The 14,797-nt window shown below is 51.4% G+C and overlaps 1 protein-coding gene across 2 annotated transcripts; it reads left to right on the top strand.

The window, feature by feature from the left end:
• The first annotated feature begins 4,657 nt into the window (after positions 1 to 4,657).
• Positions 4,658 to 13,821, top strand: SLC38A5 (solute carrier family 38 member 5). Of its 2 annotated transcripts, none has more exons than XM_065915952.1 (16): positions 4,658 to 4,720; positions 6,150 to 6,203; positions 6,291 to 6,360; positions 6,721 to 6,836; positions 6,929 to 7,002; positions 7,626 to 7,718; positions 7,845 to 7,923; positions 9,715 to 9,797; positions 10,121 to 10,179; positions 10,281 to 10,418; positions 10,627 to 10,706; positions 11,360 to 11,460; positions 11,711 to 11,826; positions 12,617 to 12,761; positions 12,855 to 12,958; positions 13,434 to 13,821. In XM_065915952.1, the coding sequence occupies exons 2-16, from the start codon at positions 6,151 to 6,153 to the stop codon at positions 13,533 to 13,535; spliced, it is 1,413 nt and encodes a 470-aa protein (XP_065772024.1). In that variant the 5' UTR covers positions 4,658 to 4,720; position 6,150; the 3' UTR covers positions 13,536 to 13,821. The 2 variants fall into 2 exon arrangements, with proteins under 2 accessions (XP_065772024.1, XP_065772023.1); XM_065915951.1 differs by having other exon boundaries at positions 6,718 to 6,836.
• The last annotated feature ends 976 nt before the right edge of the window (positions 13,822 to 14,797 follow it).

The following is a 14,797-nucleotide window of genomic DNA, read 5'->3' as shown; positions in this document are numbered from 1 at the left end:
CAAGAGCAAAGACCCTGAGGTGGGAATGAGCTTGGCGAGTATCCAAAGAACTGAGCAACCAATTCATCATTCCTTAGAAATGTGAGCATTGCTAGGCAGGGGTTTCTTTTGTTTTGTTTACTGTTGCCTCCTTGGCGCCTAGAATAGGGCTCACATTTGTATTCAATAGATGTTTGCTGAATTCACGCTTTTATTACTTTGTTCCTTCACTCTTTCCTTAGTGGTATGCTCTGCATTTATGTGGGGCCCTGGGAGGAGATGTAGACAGCCAGTCACAAACCCTGGAGAGCCAAGGAGGAAGCCAGAGTTTGTCACTGGAGTTCAAGGGCATTGTGGGGGGCAGTGGGAACATGGCCCCCCTTCAGAGGTTAGCATGTGTGAGAAAGCAAGGGTTCAAGCCACCAGGCACTGCTCCACAGAAAGGAGGAGGTGCCAGGCATTAGGGGTCCAGGTTCACCCTGTGGGACGCTTCCCACGTCCTGTTTTCTTGCCTCTCACAAAGAGGATGTTTAACTTTTTGCAAAGAAACTTGCTTCCTCCAGCAGGGCTGGGGGGATTGGGGAACAGGAGCCAAGCTCTGAACTCTCCAGGCTCTTCCCGAAGTGAGGTGTCCGCCTGCAACTCCCACCCAGCACCCCACTGAGTATAAAGTTGTCCTCCCTTCAGCCTCCAGAAAAGGTCAAAGAGAGGGGAGCTGCCAGGCCGGCCCTGTGCTGGAGGGCATCTTACCACGTGAGGGAAACGTGGGGGCGGGGGGCGGGTGTCCAGGCACAGGGGACCAGACACTGACAAGAAGTCTTGCCGTCCAGGGGCTGCTTTGAGGGACAGAAAAGTTGTTCATGGGGAGCCTGCTTGAAAGGAGAGATTAGAATCCTAAATCCAGCTCAGTGGGGGACTGCTTTCACTGGTGGAGAAGAGTTTATTAATTCCTTTCACAAAGATGTTATTGAGCAATTACTGTATGTCAAGCATAGTTCTTAGCGCTTTACCTGTACCAATTCCTTCAATCTTCCCCATGGTCCTGAGTTAGGCAGTAGTTAGCCCCATGGGAAGCTTGACAGTAAGGTTTTGAGACTTGCTTCTGGCCACTCAGCTCCTAAGTGGCAGAGCTGGGAAAACTCAAGCTATTAGCTGCTTTGCTCCATGGTTCCCTCCCCTGAAGGCTGCTGTGCAGTGATTTAATGAAAAGCAGGGGTCTGCTTAGAAGAACTGACAAGAACTTAAACCAACTTTTAATAGATTTGATAGCAATCCCAAATGTCACACGAGGGTCTGCTTTACTGAACCAACAAAAGCCTTATATGACCCCTAGAAAGGGCCCTACTTTGATGAATGAATACCGCATTCTTATCCCTGGCACAGCCTCAAGGCCTCAGTCAAACTTAAAGACATCTGTTCCTTCTAAAGCAGGCTGCCTCTGCAGCCAGATTTCACTTTCCCTTTGTTTTTCCTCCTACCAGCATATGTGGAACACCTGCTATTTGCAGTGCCCTGAAACTTAGCTGAGCGATGGGGTGTAGAGCTGGATGAAGGCTTGCTCCTCCCCTAGAAGAGTTCACTAGGCAGAAATGAAAATAATAATGATGATAATATGACACTTGATAAGTAGCATTTATCGACCTCCTGCCATGTACCCGGGTGGCCCTGTGCTGGGCAGTGTTTAAAGGCTGGGGTGGCCCTGGAAGGGGAGGACAATGATCAGAGTAGGAAGGTGCTGCTGGGTGGTAATGGGTGAGGGTATCTGTTTTTTGTCCAAGTTTCACCAGTTCTTTGGATAGGATACTTCAGACTTTTCTTGAAATCTAGACACCAGCATAGCCAGTCCCCATCCTCCCGCCCCCTAGTCATTTGGGCCAAGGTCTCGGCTGACAGCTGTCTCTTTCCCTGGCTGGCCTGGGGCACAGGTGTGTAATGGCTCTTGGGGGGAAGAGGAGCGAGACTAGAGACACAGTAGACCCAGATAGACAGGGGAGTAGTGTGTGTGCGCGCATGCATGCATGTGTTGTGAATACCCTGAGGGTATCTCAGCTGCCTATACGTGGTCCCAGCCACAAACCCATGTATGTGAGCTCCACATGTGTCTTAGTATGTTACTTGCCTGGTTGTGTCTTGTGTCCACAGTTGCCTATCCAACTTGTGTTTCCTTTTTGGCCACTGTGTGTTGGTCCCATCTGCTTGTGCAGTTCATCTTTATGAGGCTGTGTGTGTGTTCTCTGAGTGCTTCTGTGTCTTCTTTGTAATGCTCATGGGTGAGTAGTCTGCCTCTTCTCTGTGCATCTGTCTCTGATGTCTGTGTGTCTTTCTTCTCTGTCACCATGTTTGTGTCTCTACTTATGAGTGGCTGTAGGTGTGTATGCCCTATGTGTGCTTAGTCAGTCAGTCGTGTCCAACTCTTTGCAACCCCGTGGGCTGTAGATCATCAGGCTCCTCTGTCCATGACTATTCTCCAGGCAAGAATACTGGAATGTGTGTCCTAAGGGTATTTCCTCTGGTGCAAACAAATGCTCCTTTGTTTCTTCTTCAAGCAGTTTTAGGTGTATTTTATGGATTTCCTCTTTGTATTGATAGTAAGTGTACTTTCTGCATCCCTGTTTCTCCCGTTTGTGTGCCTATATGTGTGTTCTCTGTGCACATCTTCCCTGACTTATTGTGTGAATAGTTGTGTATACACAGCTGTGTGCCCCTGTTTTCCTGAGTGCAGTTGTGCATGTATCTGTGACTGCAGCTTCTCTGTCTCTACAATCGTGTCTGCCTGTGGGTGCCTCTCTCTCTGACCAGAGCTGTATGTGGTCACAAGTTCATACACAAGTTCACATGCACAGAGGTATCTCTATAGAGGCTGTACCTGAATGTTGGCCTCCAGGGTCGTCTGAACCTGGAACCATGTGTGTGGGAGATGCTGGGACTGTGTATAATGTTGTTGGTTATGTGGAATTGTATTTGTCTGTGTGTTCTGGCTCTTTGTGTGACTGTGAGTCTGTGTGTGATTTGCCCATTGGTTCTCTTTAAAATGGCTGTGAGTCTGTGGGTGACGATGATATCTGTGAGTCTGCAGTAGCAGTAAAGCAGTGTGAGCCTATTCCTGTATCTGGCTGTTATCTCCATGTGCAGCACTGAGGCTGTGGATGACGATACTTATAAGACTAAGTCCCTCTGCGTGGCTGTCCCATCGCCTTGGCTCTCCATGTGCAGTCTGTGTGTGTTCGAATCAGTCAGCCTGTACTCTGTGTATGTGGCTGTGAGTCTACACGGGAGTTTGTGTACCTCTGTGGGTGGTGGTGAGTCTGCCTCCATCTCTAAGCCCCCGATGGGGCTGTGATCCCTGAGTGTTCGAGAGTTCTTCTCCTGCTGTGGGGAAGGAAACGCCCCATCCCTCACCCTCCTCCCACTGCCAGTGGGGTGGAAGCCTCGAGGCTAGCTTTGAAGCCCTAGCCAGCCCCTGGCGTTTCCGGGAATTCTATGCTCCCTGTGGGGGGCAGGCAGGTGGGTGGAGGGGCCAGGACAGAGGCTTCTTGTCCACCTGGGCCTCAAGCAGCCCAATCAAGTGGGGCCTGGACCCCATGTCCACCCGCCTGATTTCCTGCAGGAGACACATGCTTCGCCTGAAACAGACATGCCTATCGCATGCCCGAATGGAGTCAACACACAGACCCCTATTTAAGAGAGACAGACAGACAGACAGTGGGACTCCTCAGTTAGGGCGTGGACAGGCTCCACCCAACGCCTAGGCTGAGGTCCAGGAATTCAGGGCGTGCCTAATTTACAGACAGCGTGTATCCACACTCTCCACCCAACTACAAATGCCCTCCCTACCTCCCTCTGGGGACCCCCAAGATCTAGGGTCCTTTCTCCATTGGATTATCTGTCTGAGGTCAGCTTATGGTGGCCTGGCTGTGTCTCTCTCTGCACCTGTCCCACTGCTGTCCTCAGATCTGTCTGCTCTTCTGCCTGAATCTGACTTTCTCTGCCCTGTTGCCACCTGCCCCCCTATGTGTCTCTCAGCCTCAGCCACTTGCTCTGTCCCTTTGGGCCAGTGTGTCTGTTCCGAATCTCTGTTTGTGGATGTGCCTGGCTGTGCCCACCTGTCCATCTGCATTTGTCCAGGAGCTTTCATGAGCCTCTCCCTGTCCACTGTTTCTGAGTCTTTCTCCTCTTACTGCTCAGCTGCCTGTCTATCACTCCCTCACACTCCCCATGTCTTTCTACCCCTTCTTGTTTTCTGTCCTTGTGCTATTTCTTCTGCCTGCTCGTCTCTATTTGAGATCATTTCTCTTCCTATCTCTGTCTCTCTCCTGCCATCCATCCCATTCTGCCATGTGTCTGATCTGAGTCAGTTCCCTCTGTCTGTCTTTTCCTTTCTAGATGTGTGTCTGTTCCCTTGATCTTTCAGTCCATCTCCACCGCCTGCCCAGGAAACCTGTTTCCTTCAACGTGGGTTCAGATGATAGGAGGCAACCCCTCTGTTTCCCCCACTCAGAACCAGAAGAGGGAAACTGAATAAAAGTTAAAACTTTACAGGGGAGGAAAAAAAAAAAAAAAAAACCGCGGGGCAGATGGAGCACCGGCAGTGCTGATTAGCCACCGAGAAAACCCGAGGTGTTGATTGGTCAGAGGGCAGGCGAAGGCAGGGTCTGGCTGAGTGGGAGCCCTGCCGCCCGGTGGCGGGGTCTCAGAGCCCCAGTTCTGTGTTGCCGCTTCAACAGCTGAGAGGAGCAGGGAGGTGAGAAGGGGGTGCTGGCCATCGAGGGGGCTCCTGAGATGCCAAGGCACGAACAGGGGTCCCGGGAGGGGGCTCAGGGATTCCCTGGAGATTTTTTTAGTCTTAGTGAGGAATTAAATGGGAGGGGGAGTCCTTTTGGTACCCAGATCCCAGGAAATGAATCAGGAGTGGGTGGGAGTCTTGAAAGAGTACTCACGCTTGACGATGGGGCTCCTTGAGAGCCTTCCCTGACCCACGGAGGGGATTCAGGGCTTGGGTAGGGGGTTTTCTGGAGGCAGTTTTAGTGATGATGGGGACCTTGAATGGGGTTTTCTGAGATACGGCATTCCCAGGAAGTGAGTTCAGGGCTGGGGGGGTTCTTTAGAGACACCCCATCCAGAAGAGGGGGACTCCAGGTTTGCATGGGGATTGCAGAGACACCCCACCCCAGGAAACACATCAGGCACTGGGAGTGGGCTTTTGATGACTGTCTGAGGGACCACTTCTCCTCACGAGGGGAAATTAGGGCTCAGGCGAGGTTCCTGAGACATCCCAAGTTCAGAAACAATCTCAAGCCTGGAAGTGTCTCTAAAGTGACTTCTACTAAAATAAGGGTGTATAAGACTTGACAACGGTCCTGGAGAATACCTCTCTAGTCCCTAGGAGGGGAATTAAATGGGAGTCTCCGGGTCACTTCTATCCCTGGAAGGGGGTTCAGTTTGGAGAATTGCCTTTGGCCTCTAGCGAGAATATTCAGAGTTGTGGCAGAGAGCAGTTTGCCGTGTCCTGTCCCCAGCAGGACTGGGGTCGCCGAGCCTGCCCCTCACCCATCCGCAGCCCCTTCAACAGGTTGCATCAGCTCTTGCTCAGGCTGGCGGCCCAGGCGGGGAGGAGGGGGGTAGGGGGCGTTAGGAGGGGTGGGGCAGTCGGTTGACACGTGTCCCTGTAAGGAGTGAGAGGCCTAACCACACGGTGAGGGTGGAGGGAAGGGGGAGGTGCTCGGGGGACTGGGGAAGGAGAGAAACCAAGAGCAAGAGAGAGTGAGTCTGGGGTCTGAGAGGAGAGGCTGTCCCCACTCCAGATGGCCATCTCGTCTGCTGAGGGGTCGGTATCTCTCATTCTGTCTCTGTCCCTACCCCTTTATCTCTGGTTGCCTTCTTTTTTCTCCGTGTCTCAATGAGTAAGGTGTTGGCGTCTCTCCCTCTCTGATTCCCTTCTGTCTCTCTCCCATCTCTTTCTCCCTCGGCCTTTCCCTCTTGTCTCCAATCCTCTCCACTTTCCTTCCTGTCTCTCTCATCCCTCTATCCCCGTTCCCCTTGCCTCATCTGTGTCTCTGTTTCTGTATCTGTCCATCGCCATCAGAGCCCCAGTCCCCTTCATCTAGGTCACCCCACTTTGTAAGGTGCCCTGCTCCATAACTGACCCCCCCGACCCATTTCTCTGCCCACAGGATGGAACTGCAGGATCCAAAGATGAACAGAGCCCTCCCTGGGAGTGCTGTGGAGTGAGTCGGGAGCCCAAGGGGTCAAGGTCAGGGGTCGGAATTACCTTGTCATCACCTCCTCAATTTCTCTGCCTATTCTACCTGCAGGCAGGAGCATGAGGGCTTCCTGCCCAGCCGTAGTCCTTCTCCTGGGAGGAAACCGGCCCAGTTCATGGATGTGAGTGACCCCACAGGACCCATCCCAGTTGTATATTGCCCAACTCAGCCCCTCTCCTACTGCTCCCTCTTCCCCGGCTCTTCCCTTTGGCTGTTTAGCCTCTGGTCTCTGCCCCACCCTCCCCTGTTCCTCTCTACTTCCAACTGCTCCCCTCTAGAATCTCCCTTCCCCGCTCTCCCTTTCCCAGCTTCTTCCCATCTTCAAATTCTTTTCCTTCTTCTGATGGCCCTTCCTGGGTTTCTCCCTGCCCCCATCACTTCTTCCCTAGCCTTTCCCAAGGCCCCAGCACTGGTCTCCGTCCCTAGTCTCCTTACCTGGTCCCCCTCCCCATGCTCCCTGGACCTTGCCCCTTACCAGCAGTTCGAGGGGAAGACATCGTTTGGAATGTCAGTGTTCAACCTCAGCAACGCCATCATGGGCAGCGGCATCCTGGGGCTGGCCTATGCCATGGCCCACACGGGGATCCTCCTCTTTCTGTGAGTCCTAGGCAGTCTGGGGTGGGGGCTGGGTGTTGTGGGGCCAGCTGGGAGGCCTGGAGGCCAAGTCCGAGCAGTGCCATCTGCCATAGGGTTTTGTTGCTGTGCATCGCTCTTCTGTCTTCGTACTCCATCCATCTCCTGCTGACCTGTGCTGGTGTTGTAGGTGAGACCCAGAGCTCACCTAGACCTTGGCCTCCAGACCCAAGACCGGCCCCTCAGAACTTGGATCCAGAACCCCAGACACCACACTCAACTCTCTGGGCTCCAGACCCCAGACTGTACCCTGGGTCTCATACCTTATCTGGGCTCCCAGATTTCCAAGGACCAATCCTCAGCCCTCAGTCTGACCATCAAAGCCTGTTGCTCAGACCCTGCCTACTCCCAGACCACTCCACTCCACCCTCAGTCTCCAGCTTACTTAGCAAGGAAGCCAGCCCCACAACCCAAGACCCTGGGCCCCCAGCTCCCAAGCTGCCACAGCCCCTGATCTCAGACTTCATTCCTACCATGGCTTCAGTGGAATGAAGCCATGGTAGGACCCCCAAGACCCCCACTACCCACATCTGGCCCCCAACTTTCTCCCTGCCCACAGATCCTACCTGCCAGACTCCAGTCCCAAGCCCAATCCTAACTGCCTAACCCTCACCTCCAGCTTCGAGCAATGAGACCCAATTAGCCCAAGCCCCAACTCCCTAGCTCCCAGGCTCTGGTCCTGGGAGGCTCTCCCACCCCTGGCCTGGCCTCCTGGACCCACAACCTATCCCTGTCTGGTCCTCTCCCCTCCAGGCATCCGAGCCTATGAACAGCTGGGACAGAGGGCGCTGGGGCCTGCGGGGAAAGTAGTGGTGGCGGCGGTCATCTGTCTGCACAATGTTGGGGGTGAGGACTCTGAGACGTGGGGGTCAGCTTGGGGGAAGAGGGTGGGCTGAGGTGGGCTTGCCCAGACTGGGGTGGGAGGGAGATGAGGGGAATGCTTCTGCTTACATCTGCCCCCACCTGCACCAGCCATGTCCAGTTACCTGTTCATCATCAAATCCGAACTTCCCCTGGTTATCGCCACTTTCCTGGACATGGACCCTGAGGGGTGAGTGTGCAACACCCCTTGGCTCTGACCCACAGGCCACTGATTCTGCCTGTGGGGTCCAGCTGCTAGCTTCAACTCTATGTCCAGCTGACTCCCAGGTCTTCTATTTTTGAGGCTGTTGGGCAGGCCAGTTTGGGCAGACTGTGATCCCTGTGTACTGTGATGCTAGCCGTATGTGTGACTGTTGCTCTGGCTAGTGGAGTCCAGTAACACCACATGTTGATTTTTGTGACTGTTCTGGCTCACTCCATGTGTCCAGTGTACTCTCATGTTGACCCTGTGGCTACACCTATCCAGTAGACCTAAATTTTTTCCATGGGTTTGATTCTGTGACTCTTGTACTGGCAGATTCTCTGGCCATCTGTTTGCTAGCTGACTACAGCTGTGTCCTATATACTGTGACTCCAACCATGTGTATTTGACATTTGCTTACTCTGACTTTCTCTATCCGGTGGATTCTGTTTGATTCTGGGTCCATTAGGCTTGGCTGAGTTTGTCTAGGTATAAGTGTATGGTCACTGACTCCAGCAGAGTATGTGCACGTGTTTGTGCAGTGTACCGTGGTGCCAGCTATGTATACATGTGTGTGTGTACTCAGTCACTCAGTCATGTTGGACTCTTTGTGACCTCATGGACTGTAGCCGATTAGGGCTCCTCTGCTCGTGGAATTTTCCAGGCAAGAATACTGGAGTGGGTTGCTGTTTCCTACTTCAATGTATAAATGATTTGTGTTTAACTCTCTGTGTTTAACTTGGTTACCATTGTTCTGGCAAATTCTTTCTGGCTGTTTGTGTGTGAGCCTCAACTGTGACTGTATATGTTTTCTGTATTATGGTTCCAACCATGTATGGTTGCCTGTTCCAAGTATATATCCAGCCAATTGTGTGTTTAATTCTGCATCCGTCTATTGGCTGAATCTTTTCAGTTGTTTATATATGATAGCTGATTCTGCGTATCCTCTTAGATCTTTCGTTTGATCCTGAAGCCATTCAGATAGCTGACAGTCTATGTGACTAGATGTGTCTAATTGTTATAATTAGCTCCCACTGCATATATGACCAGCGGTGCTGTGTGTCTAGTAGGAAGAGAATATGTGAATGCCTGCAACACAGTAAGCACTATTTAATAAAATTCTTTGAAGAAATGAACAATTGTTCAGCCAATTCTGTATTAACAGACTATCCTGCCTGGATACCTCCCTCCAATATCTGTATAGATCCCTCTCTTTCTTTGAGCTTGGTTCCAACACCATGGCCGGCTGGCTAATTCTGTCTCAATTTCCATCTTTGACTCTGTGGCCAAATCGGCTCAACTACTTTCAAGTGCTCAACAAACCTTGAGTTGTTCAAACAATCACACATATGTGTTTCTGACTTTTTGTCGACTCTGCAGATCATCAAGAGATCATCAGACTGTTGTTCTACCTGTTAGACATACCAGGGTCATGACTCACTCTGTGTCTGGTACCTTGTGTTGGACAATGTGAATCTGGCTGTTGTGGGCTGTTGTTTGTCCATCTGACTGTATGTCCACTTGAGATCTGATGACACAGTTTGTCCAGCTATGTGTGTGTTCCCAGCTATATCCCTCTGACAGTGTGTGGCTGATAGTCTGATAATCTGTCTGACTGTTTCTGTCATTCCTGTTGTGCCATTTGTCTCTGTAACCACCTGGAGGGGTCAGCTCATCTCTCTTGACTGTGCAGAAACCTATCTGGCTGTATTCTATGAGTGTCTGCTTGACAGTTTTCTTTGGTAGGCAGTTAGTCACTATGTTTGCCTGTCTCCTTAGGGACTGGTTCTTGAAGGGAAACCTCCTTATCATCATTGTCAGTGTTTTAATCATCCTGCCACTGGCCCTCATGAGACACTTGGGTAAGAGGCTTCCTGCCTTGGTCATTTGGATGATGGAATTAGAGAAGGGGAGCCAGATTCAAAGAATCTCAATTTTTAAGGGCTGTGGAATACCAGGGGAGAGCTTGTTTCGTGTGGGTTTTAACAGATGAATAGGAGTTTGTCAAGTGTTGGGGGGCTGGTCCAGGTAGAAGTTTGTGCAAAGTGTGGCAAAATTGGGGTGAGGGGGGCCTTGAATTGAAGATCAGACTAGGGATTGATATTTGCTCCACTCTGAGCAGTGGCGGGGCGGGGCGGGGGGGGGGTCCCTTGATTTCTGAGACTCTGTATATTGCCCCTTGCAGGCTACCTGGGGTATACCAGTGGTCTCTCTCTGACCTGTATGCTGTTTTTCCTCATTTCGGTGAGTCTGAGGGAGAAGGACATGCAAAAGTACAGAAAAGGTTTGGGGCATTGGGACATAGCTTTCCCCATAACCTTACTTCCCCACCCTCCCTCCTCCAGGTCATCTATAAGAAGTTCCAGCTTGGCTGCACTGTAGGTCACAATGAAACAGCAATGGACAGCAAGAGCTCCCCAAGCCTTCCCATCCAGGGGCTCAACACAAGCTGTGAGGCCCACATGTTCACAGCTGACTCACAGGTTGGTGTGCTGGCATATGTCTATGCCTTGCACTGTGCGCAAGTCCTCTGATTTTGTCCCACACTGCACTCTGCTCAGAGTGGAGCCAGGTATTGGACATCGGGAGCTTCCATGTGTCTGATGTGGAAGGCAATGGTGGGGCTGCGGGAGTGGGGAGGAGAAGATGGAGCCTTAGACTCTAATCTTTGTACTTGGACCATTCCCCCAGATGTTCTACACAGTGCCCATTATGGCTTTTGCCTTTGTCTGCCACCCTGAAGTGCTGCCCATCTATACAGAACTCTGCCGGTGAGTGGGCAGGCAAGTGGGCATGGGTGATAGGGCAGCAGGTGGGGTGATGGTCATAATGTTTATCATAGTCCTGGTACTATACAGCTCGATTGTGGCCAGATTGTGCCAAGGGAGGGGTTTGAGGTGGCCGGGAGGCCTTGGGAGATGCAACTCGGTGACTATTTACTGATTGGGGCTTAAGTATTCTACCCTTTTAACATCCAATACAGGTGTGAATGGACAAATGGAGAGGCTGAGATCAGATGAATGGGTGGCATATGTGGATGGGATGGGGAGATGAGGAAGGTCAGATGGAGAGGGATATGGATGTGCGAAGGAAGGGCAGGGATGATGTGATGATGGGAGGAACGTGTGAATGATCAATCGGGGGAACTGTGTGGATAATCAGAATGGAGGGAGATGCTGTGACAGTCAAATGAAAAATAGAGACAGAGATGGGCAGAGAGATATGCAGAGTTGGTCATATGGGGTGAGAGGGATGGATAGAGAAAGGAGGCATGGCTAAGACAGGGGAGGCAGAGATGGGCATCCCAGAGTGTACTAGCTGAACATCAGCTCTGGGAAGACTCTAGAGGGTAAGGGCTGGTTCGGAGGGGCCTGAACCAAGCCCACGGTCTGGACATGACAGTTCTATGACCTCTATACCTCAGGCCCTCCAAGCGCAGAATGCAGGCTGTGGCCAATGTGTCCATTGGGGCCATGTTCTGCATGTATGGGCTCACGGCGACCTTTGGATACCTCACCTTCTACAGTGAGTGGGGCTGGGGCCAGGGTTGGGTAGAGAGCTAGGGTGGGGTCTGGGTAGATTACTAGGCAGGAGCCTCAGCACTTTCCTTGCATGCTTTCAGACCCACCGGTTTCCAAAGGGACTATACACACCCCGCATGGAGATTCTGTCACTGTCTGTGCGCACGTGTGTATGTATGTGCACACATATATGTTTCTGGGACACTGGTCCTGGTGCTCCAATCACATCCCCTCTCCTGTGTCCCATGTCTCAGGCAGCGTGGAGGCGGAGATGCTACACATGTACAGCCAGCATGACCTGCTCATCCTCTGTGTACGTCTAGCGGTGCTGCTTGCTGTGACTCTCACGGTGCCAGTTGTGCTGTTCCCTGTATGTTGGGGGTGAGGGTGGGCCTACAGGGTGGAGGGGCATGGATGGATGGGTAGAGGGTGTAGGCAGGAATGTTTGGATGGAGGGTGGAGGTAGGAGTGGATAGATGGATGGATAGAAGAGGCTGGGATGGACAGACAGGGAAAATAGAGTTGTCAGATGAACAGAGAGGTCCATAAAATAGATGGTCAGACACAAGGGGCACATCGATGGCAGAATATAAAGAATCAGAAGAACAGTATTGGTCATTTCAAGGGAGGAGGCACAGATGTCTGACTAGACAGGAGAGCCAGGAATAGACAGAGGGCAGAGACATAGGTAGATGGATATTCAAGATGAAGAAATAGGGATGGACAGATAAAGGATGGAGACAGAAGTAGTGAGGTGTAGGAGGGACAAGGCTCCCTGATGGAGAGGTTGGCTGAGCAGACAGGAGGGAGATGGAAGTCATCAGATTAGGAGAGAGGGGCAGGGACCTCAGGGTGGAAGGACATGTGGGTGGTCAGGAAGGAGGAGGCAGACATAGTTGGACAGAGGAGGACAAGATTTCAGACAGTGAGTGGAGGCATAGATGGATGATCATCCAGAAGGGTCACGGAGTGTCAAGCAGAAGGGATGCATGATGCTCATTTGGAAGGTAGAGGCACAGATGGATGGTCAGACAGAGTGGAGGTAGAGTCAGATGGAGGAGAAATCAGGGGTCTCAGGGTGGTGTTAGAGACAGATAAATACATAGAAGGGGAGGCAATGCTTGAACCCTGACCCTCATCCTACTGTAGTCTGGTCACAGATCCGCCGGGCTCTGCAGCAGCTACTTTTTCCAAGCAAGGCCTTCAGCTGGCCACGCCATGTGGCCATAGCACTGATCCTGCTTGTCTTGGTCAATGTCCTCGTCATTTGTGTGCCAACCATCCGGGATATCTTTGGGGTTATTGGTCTGTATACCCAACCCTAGCCCCAGACCCCACCTAATATGGGCCTTGTATCCCAATGTTACATTGCTTCTTTCCTTCCTGCTTGTCCTTCAGGGTCTACCTCAGCCCCCAGCCTCATTTTCATCCTTCCCAGCATCTTCTACCTCCGCATTGTGCCCTCTGAGGTGGAGCCCCTCTACTCTTGGCCCAAGATCCAGGTGAGCATTCCAGGGGAGGGTTGGGGAAAGAGGGAGCATTCTGAGGAGGGAGCATTCAAGGATAGCTAAGGGTTGAAGGAACATTTTCAAGAGGGAGCTTGGAGGAGAGAGGGCAGATGGTCTAGAAGAATGAAGGAGATTATCATAGGAAGAGACTGAGCAGACAGAGCACAAAAAGGGTTTGAGAAGACAACAAGCACTCAAGAAGGGGCTGGTGTGGAGGAAGCATTATTCAGACAGATGGAAGGAGCACTGTTAGGAGAAGGTTGGAACATTTTCAAGAAAGATGGGGGAGAGTACTCCCTGAAGAATTCTAGGAAGACGGAAGGAGGAGTCACAGGAAGGGGTTGGTTTAAAAGAAGGAGAGAGAGCAGAAAAGGAGGATCAGGAATGAATGCGGCACTCTCTGGAGGGGATGGGGGAGCTTGGGTGTAGGTACACACCCAGCCCCATCGTTTCTCCTTCTCACCCACAGGCTCTGTGCTTTGGTGTCTTGGGGGTCATCTTCATGGCGATCAGCCTAGGTTTCATGTTTGCCAACTGGGCCACAGGCCAGAGCCATGTATCTGGACACTGACCAAGCCCTGCTTCACCTGGGCCCCAGTGTGCATCCACCTGTGCACGTGGAGGGAGATGGACTGCTCTCCCGGTTCCCATCAATATGGCCACAGGCTGAAGAGTGGTCCACTCCCTTCTTCCTCAGGGGATGCCAAGCTCAGATCATGACTCTAACCCCAACCCCAACCCTACAGGAGGATGAGGAGGAGGCTAGGTCCTTGGGGAACCCCTGACCAGTCCAGTCTTTTCTGCTTCCTCCTTGTAGAAGCTGTTTTTCAGGGTCACTGTTGAGCTAAAGGGGAAGAATAAAGATGCTAAATTGCAACTCTAGCATCAGTATTTCATTTCTTTTTGGGACTTCTTAGGGGAGCCTCCCCAGGTTCACATGGGTAAATGGACAGGAGGACTGTACTAGCTCTTATCTGTTCACCCACTTCTCTGCCCTTCAGTAGCTGGCTACAAAACTCACATAGATCCCTTCACTGGCTCACTCAGGAAACATCTCCCAGAGGCTACTGGCAACCAGGCGCTGTTCTAGGTGCTGGGGATATAGCAGCCGATCAAGCAGACAATAATCCCTGAAGTTGATGTCCTAGCACAAGAAAGGGCAAAATACGACCTGCTGGCCAAATTCAGTCCAGTGCCTTTTTGTTTGTCCCCCAAGCTAAGAATGGTTTACACATTTCTAGGTGATTGGAAAAAAATCAAAAGAAGAATTTGTGACTGTTGAAAATTAACATGAAATTCAAACCTCAGTGTCTGCAAATAAAGCTTCATTGAAACTGTCACACTCCTTGTACAGGCCACCAAAACAAACAAACAAACAAAACAGTCACACTTGTTCATTTACACATTGATGATGGCTCTTTAGTGTTACAACAGCAGAGATGAGGAGTTGCAAGGGAGACCATAGGGCTCACAAAGTCTAAGCTATTCTGGCCCTTTTCAGGAAAAAATTGCTAATCTCTGATTGAGCTGAAGAGAGGAAAACAGATAAAGATGAGCACTATGAGGAAAATGAGAATAATGCTGGGGTTGGTGGCAGGGGGTGGTGGGCAATCAGGGAGACCTCACTGAGGAAAGGAAAAGAAGCTGGGTCCTTGATTGACTAGAAGGAGCAACTCAAGTTTCAGGTAGAGGAAGCAGCCAGTGCAGAGTCCCTGAGGTAGGAGCAAGTATGGCAGGTCCAAGGAGGAACCAGGGTGGCCATTTTGCTCTTCCATCAGCCAATGACACCACAGTCTTGCCAGCAGACTGTTAGGAAACATGGACATTTGCCCC

This window comes from Muntiacus reevesi, chromosome X (genome assembly GCF_963930625.1).
Source record: "Muntiacus reevesi chromosome X, mMunRee1.1, whole genome shotgun sequence".
NCBI lineage: Eukaryota > Metazoa > Chordata > Mammalia > Artiodactyla > Cervidae > Muntiacus > Muntiacus reevesi.
The sequence above is the reverse complement of the archived record's forward strand: the minus strand, read 5'-3'. Positions and strand labels throughout refer to the sequence as shown.